This window comes from Haliaeetus leucocephalus, unplaced genomic scaffold, assembly GCF_000737465.1.
Source record: "Haliaeetus leucocephalus isolate CR32 unplaced genomic scaffold, Haliaeetus_leucocephalus-4.0 Scaffold848, whole genome shotgun sequence".
Lineage (NCBI taxonomy): Eukaryota > Metazoa > Chordata > Aves > Accipitriformes > Accipitridae > Haliaeetus > Haliaeetus leucocephalus.
Genome location: NW_010973284.1, coordinates 4775145 through 4785126, shown reverse-complemented (window position 1 = coordinate 4785126; position 9982 = coordinate 4775145). Strand labels below are relative to the sequence as shown.

The 9982-nt window shown below is 38.6% G+C and overlaps 1 protein-coding gene across 1 annotated transcript in view; it reads right to left on the bottom strand.

Moving 5' to 3' along the window:
• The window catches only part of RAB3B (RAB3B, member RAS oncogene family), a 46775-nt gene extending 37130 nt beyond the window's left edge, over positions 1–9645 (bottom strand). The window contains exon 1 of the mRNA XM_010582388.1: positions 9418–9645. Within this exon, the coding sequence (XP_010580690.1) occupies positions 9418–9645 (228 nt within the window). The remainder of the gene's footprint in view (positions 1–9417) is intronic.
• Between the last annotated feature and the right edge of the window lie 337 nt (positions 9646–9982).

Here is a 9982-nt window from a genome sequence, read left to right as displayed (position 1 = left end):
AGTGAGTGGCTGCGTGGTGCTTAGTAGCTGCTTGGGGTTAAACCACAACACAGTGGAAAGGAAGTTTGCAGTAGTTAAAGAAAGGAAGTTTAATCATCCCTTCCGACCCCTAAGTAGCTCTTTCCTTGTTTCCCAATCCTCTGTTGCCTTCCATTTAGGCAGCTACTCCTCTACAAAGGGAGCAGAGAACAAGTTTAAAAGACTTTCAGCTGAAGAAGTTTGTATTTCACAGCAACAGTGAACAAACAAAAGCATTTACACCTGATGATAGTGGAGACAACTCCAGAGAGGGTTGATTCCGTCCACCTGTACTGTGCACCAAGTTGTCAGGATATTACCTGACTACGCACCCCAAATCACATTTAGCCTCAGTTAACCTCTGCAGGGCTGTCACCATTATTGTAGCTGGAGCCGATAACAGAAGTTAGAGTGTCTCTTTAGAAACTGCACACGCATACACATGAACAGGGTGAGGTCTGATTTTCTTCACAGTTCTACAACCCAGCAAGGGCTGAGAGATGGTAAGAGAAGCATAAAGGTTCAGGTCCATCATTCCACTCTTACGAAAAAGTGACTTTGAAAATGTATTCCTTAATTAGCCTTGCTTGGCTGTAAATTTCCACTGTTGTTATTCCATGCAATCAATTGATGCACCAGCATGCTATATTATAGTCAGAATATTTCTTCTCTGAAAAGGAAACAAGTAAATTGACTTCCCCTCTTTTTGCCAGCTCTTCTTGTTTGCTCTTACACACAACTCCATTATTTCAAATTCTGTTACAACAGTACTTTGCAAGAACTATCCGTACAGTTAATGCAAAAGTGTTTACAAAGCTGCTATCTGATTTCAACAAGAGCAATCCAGGATGCATAACACTGAGCCAAGAGAAAAATATAGGAAAAGTGGTATAGCCTTACAGAAATGCGTACAGTGATGAGGCAAAAATGCACGGCAAGGAAGCAATTTAGCATTTGGTGGTAATTCCAATGCGAATGCATTTTTTAGCCTTTCAACAATATAGGACAGTTTTAGAGTTTTGAAAAAAAATCCAAACCACATTTGATGGGAGTTATTTCTCTTTCTTCCCTCAAAAAAACAAGACCTGCAGTCCTTGGTAAAGGACTTTACATGGACGTATCAAAGCTGACTCATGCCGGTCTACCACAATTTGGCACTCAGAGCACTTGCTTCCCTTCAGAACTGGGAAGGGCTCAGTGCCCACTGGCAGTCAGCCAAGCGGGATGCAGTTACCATGGCATTCGAACACTCGTTAACTTCAGAACTGCCACAGCATTATCACCAATGTAGGGACCAAAGAGGAGGAAGCAGTAGGTGGATCTTTGAATAAGCACATGCAAAAGCAAAAATATCATTAGGGTGAATATCCTGCCTAGTAAACATCCTATGCACAGATCCCCTGTATGTTCTATTTTATCGCTCTGACTACAAGAAAAGCATAGGGACTGTAGCACCTGATAGACATCAGTAGCATATGCGCACACACGTATCTACACACACCGCCCTCTCTCCATGACTTTACCCTCTAGCACTGGTACAGATGTCTGTACCAGTTTGTCAGAGTGACTAGCCAGCCAGAATCTGGCTGAGAAAATACCATCACTGAGCCTTCTTTGAGTAATACACAAAGTTTAATCACTTCAGTCTTACACCATATGAAGTTATTTCAGTTAATAAAGCACAGCGGCTCATAACATCGTGCATTTATCTGCTCCGCTTACCCCTGCTCCTCCCAAGTTTCAAACACTCTTGCCACCTCCTGTTTCAGTTTCTAACATAAATTAATAGCAAAACAGTGAGTATCTGATATATGATTAGCAAAGAAATGGATGTGAAGCAGAATTAGCAAAACTAATGAACTTTTCAAACAAGATGAAAGTGCACAACAGAAGCACAGGATGCCATGTGTGAGCTAGGTAAAACACTTGGGACTGGCAGCTCCATTTGGAAGGAGGAACATCTTTGCAACATAGCGAAGCCTGGGACTGTGACAGAAGCAGAGAAGGATACACTAGGATGCCCAGGATACACTTTTGGGCTGCAGTGGCCCCTGACTATAAAATGCAAGGTGATAAGCTGCTATTGAAAGATATATCTAGCCCCAAACAGGATTTATATGTTTCCGCCTTTGCCACTCTCATTAGTATTTGCTGGGCAGCCAGAACAGCTCACCAGAAATCTAGGTTGAGATCAACGTCTCCTGGTAAACATTACATTGTTCTGCAGATGGGAGAACCTAACAAGCAAGCCATAGGCCTCCCAGTTCTCCACACTGCAGGAGCATGCTGCATTTTTGTTCAGTTTCTGGTGCTCCTCACCAGTGTTTCCTTCTGTCAGCACCATACACATCCACAGAGTCCAATGCCGCTGCCCTCCAACACAACTACACGCAACAGTCAAGTGGATCTCTGAGCACACTGTGGTTACACTGCAGCATCAGCACAATTTAACTACAATAGCAATGTAAGAGGTCATTTTGGGCACCTGGTTATTAAAAGAAAAGAAAAAAAACAAACCACAGGTGATTTTATGTTGTGGATAGGATATAACATCACCATTTCCCCTGTACCGGAAGGATCATCACTCATTTGCCTTTCTAACAAATCAAAAGGTGCTTCAGGGATACTCATACGACCTTCCCTCCACATGACTGAATATAGCCTTGCCAACAGAAATACAGAAAAAGAGTGCTCAACATCTTAGAGCTTAGTTCACGCTGTTTAATGAATCAGGATGACATTAAATAGCTAGACAACAGAAAATAAATTACAAAGTACCACTGCTAAACTCCTGGGTACTCCAGTTGTGCTACAGGGTACAGGTTCTCACATCTGAAAATCAGATGGAACCTGGTCTCAGGTTCCTTTTTTAATCTCTAAAATCAGCCATTCAGCCTACTCATAAGTGTTGCATAAACATGACACTGCAGTAGACAACACAATGCATGAAAGTTATAAATGTGAACAAGCTCAACGCATACTTATATTTTCTCATTTGACCAAAAACTTATGACACAGTTTAAGTACGTGCTCACTTGAGACAAATACTATGAGAACTCATAAATTCCACCCACTGTATTATCTTGTAACTGATCACAGTGTAACCAAGAATATTTAAATACAGAATATACCTAGTCATTATGCAGAAGATAACACTGTGAAAGAAAATCATAGTAAGAGTGATTCTGATAAGACAAGGACAACAGGAAAACATTTTAAGGCACATGGCTATAAGACCTTAGGTAAAATGCTTCCAAAATACTTATTCTGAATTTCTGCTGTGAAAAGCATTAAATGCAAAATGTCAGGAGGCCACCAACCCATATGTCCTTTCAAAGCTTAACTGCCTTACTACATCAGCTGAAGAATTTCCCTTGAAATTTCCCACGTACAGCTTTTCCTCTACTGGACAACCAGCTAACATTGGCCCATTTTCTCTAGAAAAGGTCCAAACCTTTGAACTATCAGCAGCTCTTAATCAACTCACACAAATACACTCACTCAACCCTGCTCCTGATACAGCCTGGTACCTCTGAATGCAATATTCTAACTTTTTGCATTTTACTGAAATGCACAAAACAAGGGCAAACGCCTCACATATCTAGTAACTCTGCAAAGATGTAGCATGAAAAGAGATACGACACCTTGCAATGAGACTAAATCCAATATTGTAAGCAGGAATAACTCCAGCGGTAACAGAGCTTAGACTGAAGTTGAATTTGACCTTCACTGTAATGTAGAGTTATAATGAGATAACAATGGGATTGAGGTGATTAACTATAAACAGAAATAAACCTTCCATGTCGTCTGTTTAACTGCAAACACAGGAATGCCCTGCTCAGCAAGCTTAGGCTCTTAAATAAATTCAATAGTGAGTGGGATAGAAATAAAACCCTGGGTGATTAGTTAAGTTTTTATTTCTCTCCCTTGTATCACTCTTGCAACTCTAATCTTAAAGACCATTCAGAGTGGCATGAGCACCAAGTTCTCTGCAAAGCAGGAGTATTATTATTATTTGAGATATAACCAAGACCTTGGAATTGGATTACAGACACTGTCAGAAGTAGTACTTTATGTCCACTCAGTCCCGATGATTTTCATTCCTGGGACCCAGTAAGTCCTCAATTCAGCAAATAAGATGTAATCCTTGCCTCTCTTACAAGGATCAACCTGTTCTTTTCACTATCATGACTTTGTCCATTTCAGGTCTTTGTCTAAACAGCAAATCAGAGTATTACACAACAGCTGTCAATCTACTGAGCAGAATCAGGCCCATTAAATCTTCAGAGACATCCATCACTACTGCATCTATATAATTAAATTACAGAACTCTTATTACCTGTTTTTTTAGAAACAAGTTTTGTGCAAGCATTCAAGTTTAAAGTCAGTGCTTATAAGGAACTTAGCAAAAACATGATGGGGATGGGATGCCAGGGGAATAGATGATTCTCTCATCTGAAATGCATAATTAGCTTTTGGTTAAGTGTGCAATTAACATTAAAATTCACAATCAAGTATGACAGTGTTCTAATTTTACCTCCTTTAAATGAGAAGGAGGAAAAAAAAAAAAAAAAAAAAAACTTAGTTACCAGTATTACTCCTTTGAATTGCTTCCCTATGAGGCGAGCTGCACAGTAACATCCTGTCATCCAGGCGACAACTAATACAAAAAGCTTTTAAAAACACTTCATATTTGCCTTCTGGACATCCACGCAGCTTGGGTTTTATTTTGGTTTACACTTTTTTTGTTTTGTAATGGTAACTGCCACTCAGGAAAATTAGCAGTTGTCATATTTCTGTTTGTAAAGATCCTTCCCACAAAAAATGGAGTGATGCTGCTTTGCACCCTCTTACCAGCTGTGCCTGAAAGCTGTAACACATGTTTCAGACATCCACTACAGCTAATCTCAGACCCCTACAGGTTTCAGCAGTTAAGCCATGGAAACATTTTTATTCACAGGAAATAAAAAGCTATACTCATCCTTGCAGTTTAAATCTGGCAAGCAGCACCTTAAAAGAAAAATTATACTGCAGTCTAAATATGCTGTCTCCATCTAAACATTACATCCTTTTTGCCTTTTAACTTGAACTTAAATTTAATTCTAGAAAAGGGGGTCAAAAGGAGTTTCAACTGTAACATCAGCTGCCAAACCCTGGATTTAGTTATGTTTATTATTAATCACACATGTTTTATGTGTTATGTGTAGTATGTGCAACAAAAACGAGATTCCATTGTGTAAGGTGCTGTACAAAAGTATAATGGAAGTGTAATGAAACTCCTCACACAAAGCACATATTGCATGGTATGCAAAGTGTTGCGGTGTGCAAGTGTTTGGGGCTAAACACTGCCAATGATTTTCCATCAGTAAATTTGTGTTACTATCCAAAGAGCTTGCAGAATTAACCTACACTAGGCCAGCATGAAGGACCAGAGTTTGCCCCTCAGCAGTTAACCTCAATGCTACATTGCTCAAGAGTTCTGCTGTTATTATTACTTACCACCAATGGACACACAAACACACAGAAGAAGAGAAAAAAAACCCAAACAAACAAACCATGCAAACCAAAAATCTCACATTGGTCTCACCTAAAACCCGAATCACTTTTATTCATTCACCCTGCTTCCATCTGGATCTGGACAAAGTGGCCTTCTCTAGCTGCTAGGCAACCTGAATGCGGCATTGAGTATTAACTGTATGCATTTGCTAAGAATATAATAGTGTCACCTTTGAGATTTATTTATAATAAAAAACCATGCCTAGCTGAAAATATAATAGCTTTCCTTCAGTAATCAGTAATTAGCAACTCTGGGAATACAAAACTGTTGGTCAAGAAAGAAATAATCCAGATGTACACCCCAAATGCAGAGAGATATTATAAATTGGCTCTCTACAAATGTATCATAAGGGAGATGCTTTATATGAAAGTATTATTACAGATGGCAGTGGCGTAAGAAAATTCTAATCCAAGAATTATTTATGTAGACATTAGAATATCTACATAGTATATGAATATATTTACATAAATAATGTTTTAAATTAGAAATGTTTAAGTTACCAAACCTCATCCAACCACAAAATGAACTTTCTCAGTAAAGGTAATTTATTCTATTTACATAAAGCCACCATTCCTAAACAAGATGGGAAAGACTTGAAATTAAAACACAGTCAACTGATCTTGGAGTTCTTTAAAGAAAAAAAAAAAACAACCTACAAAACATTATTTCACATAACCCCTTTCTGGACCATTTTACTGTTTTGTTTTCTAGCAGCAGAGCTATCATTCTACCTTAAGAACACCATGAATACCTTTGCTATGTCCCATTCCTCTCAAATTCAAGAGATACTCCTTTCAAGTCTTTTCAAAGCAAATAATTTCCTAGACTGCTAGGTCACTAGCACAACTGATAGGACTCATTAAAATATCAATTTGGATGATTGAGATCTTAATGTCAACAAAGCAAGAGGCCCACTAATGACATCAAAATTAAACAGAGCAGCATTCTTTTGATCGTTTTGATCATTACATTTGACAGCTTGTCTAATCCTGATTCACAAAATACAGACTTCCTCAAACTCAGCGCAAACACAAAAGCTAGATCTCTAACTTAAAAACACACATCAGTTTCTACTGGAGATATTAACCGTGAGGCACGCCAGAAAGACATTTATTGACACAGTGACACGCTGTTAGCCTTTACGTGCAGCTACTTGGCACTCAAAGCGAGGTGAATTTTTCTTAGCTTTAAGTAAACCCAAGAAGCTCTTTGTAGCTGAGGTCCTACACCCAGATATTCTGCTTTTCTGTTCAACACAGGCAAAAGACAGTGTAAAAAGTCCCACTGGTCAGTGATCTCTCTGGATCACAGCACAGCAGTAGTAACTTCCCCCCGCCTTGAGATTTGTAGGACAGAAAACAAGGTTATTTGTGCACAGCCCTTGAGCACCTTCAGTCTGCCACAGCTGCATACACTTAAGAGCTCCACAAGCACCCATGAACTTAAAGAGACCTGGCTCTGCAGAGTAGAGAACATCAGAGGTTCCTAGAAGTTCTCCTCTCTGGATTTTATGAAGACATTTGAAGTGGTTAATTTAAACACTTGTACCTTCTTCTTCACTTAGTTTCACATTAAACCTGATTCAGGTAAGACTTAACCTAATCAAGCTTAGAGGGAGCATAATTAAAAATAAAAAGTCAACATAACTGGAAAGTTGTAAGTAAAAGCAAAGTGTTCAATGGAGCCACAGGGTCCCACACCCACAGAAACTCAATAGCTCTGTAAATCGTTTTTAAAAGTAATTGGAAGACAGGTTGGTAAGAAAACTCTTCCTTCCTACACACAGGAACACATAGTTCTGGTATGCTAATGGACCCCACTACTACTAGGTGTACCCTGAAGAATACATTGAAATTACAAGTTTAGTCTCAGGACAGGCAGGAGGTAAACAAGTTTAAATACTGTGTTTTTTATAGAAGTACACATTTAATATTTTTGTTAAAGTTCTTAAATCATGATTCACATCAGGGATCCATACAAGGAGCACAGAAAGAGAAGAAAAGAGCAAAAGTCACTCTGGAAACTGTCAAACACTTATACGAACCTTTTATTGAAAATAAATTTTAAATGAATGTTGTTGGTAACTCAAATATTACAGGTCCTATAGAGAGCACCCTCTGAGGAATCCACCTGACATCTCTTCTCATAAGACGTTTAAGGTTATTAAAGCCTTTTTTCCCCCAAAGCCTTCAAACAGATTTAATTAAATTTATTGCTTAATTCATTTTTGTCCCAGTACCTTTGCAAAAAACCAAATATTTCATGGTGCTTTCTGTCTTGCTTTTACACAACTTATTAGTGAATTTCATGTTCTGACATTAAGACAGACAAACTGGATGGAAATTGTCTTTAGTTGCTTATAGGGCCTGAAGCCCAAACACTCTTACTACCTAAATCCTAAATTAAATCAAACAGTTTCATGCCAGGTTATCTACATTAGTTTCAATGCCAGAATTCTGCAACATGAAGAGTATCTTTTATTAAATAAATTGTTGTACCTTGAACCCGGTAACACAGAAATAAAATGAATCATATTGCTGGGGGGGAGGGTGAGGGGGGGAGATTTCCTCATTTTAGAATCTATGTTATTGTGATTATTCACGATTTAAAAAACCAACAACAACCAGTGTGATTACTATAATATTACATTTAAATGCAATAATTAAAGATTAATTTTAAATCAAGTGTACATAGATCAATTAGAAGACTATGCTTACAGCTGGGGCAGGGTTTGGTAGAAACGCTATACAGTTTAAACTCATCTTCAAGCCTGAACTTTAAGCTTAACTTGTGGAAGAAACCACTAAGTAGACAGCTACTTTGAGTTAGTGAGCTAACTCCTTTGAAATTGTTTAAGAGAATATTAGCCTCATATCTTCTGTTTGAGATCTTTTCTTTTTATGGAAAGCAGAAGAGAATAATCTTGCAAACTGGAACTCGAGCTGGAGCCCCATGGTACTTTAAAACACAGCAATCTGAGCCTAGGGTTTTTAAACATGCCGAGTAATTCACTGGGACACAGAGGGTTTAAGCACCATCAGGATAAATTGCATTTGCATTGTAGGATTTAAGTCATTTGCCAGCAAGTAGAATAAAAGAAAACACTTGCTTTCCATAAAAAGGAACATCATGAGCTACTGACAATTGCTTGGCCTTGGTCTGCCACTCTGCAGCTCAGGGACTTTTTTTTTTTTTTTTTTTAAACTAGGTTAGGATGCTGTAATTCAAAAAGGCTGAAAATGTCCCATGACTGGGTGTTTGAGCAGAGGGAGCCTCCAGCTTACCTGCACAAGTTCTCTTCCCATTTGATTTACCAAGAAGTCATATCAGCAGAGATAGTTTGAAGCATACCTTTATCTTCCCCCTGAGGAATCCTGGATGGATGAAGTGAGCTGGCTTGGCGCTGCTGAGCGGGTACATGAGTTGCAGGAAGATGCAAGTATCTTATTTGGAGGACATAAGCTGATAGTAGAATCTATGTGTAGAGTTCACTCATTGAGCACTCAGTGAATTTCTTCACCTACTAGTGCTCACTCAAAAAGCACTACTAAAGGGCTCCAGACCTGCTGTGCGTTTGTTGCAATTTAACAGTACACTGACACCTGAGAATGTAGAGCAGCTGCTTAAGACCACATCAGGAGTCCCACCAGTTGAGTGAGACAGCGATACAAAGAGAACTTACTCAGCTATACTGCAGGGATGCAAATGATACAGGCACACAAAACTTACGAACAATCAAAGATCTATATTAATCCAAAAATCTAATTCCAAAATAGCTATTTTTTACCATTGTATCTTTGCTAGGATTAATATAAAGCACTTCTGAAAATGCTGGCACTTACCCAAATCTGCAGTTTCACCCGTTTGTCATTCCTATAAACTGTTTTCACTTTGAAGTCAATTCCTACTGTGCTAACGAAGGCTGGTGTGAAAGTGTCATCAGCGTATCTGAAGAGGAATGATGTTTTACCCACGCTGCTGTTGCCAATGATCAGGAGCTTGAACATGTAATCAAAATTTTGATCTGAAGTATCTTTCTGCCTGTATCTGGCATCTGTTACTGAAGCCATCTAAGAAAATGACAAACATTGAAAAAGAACAGATTTAAGAGCAGTTTAGCATTTGTTTTCCTTAACTGTGTACCATACGTTTAGCTTATCTCTCTTCTTTCTAATATCATAACCACTATATCTGCTGAATAAAGATGAACACACTTCAAAATCATCTTTTAAATCCTGGCTTTAAATGTCTATTATCCACTTGTACTGGTAAGATTTCCAAACCCAACAAATACACCCATTGCACTGTTTTGTGTTTAAAAAAATAACAGACTGCTATTGCATATTGTTCAAATACTAGTGGGGAAAGAACATTCTTTACTCCTGTGGCAGGGTGCCACTTCTGTTG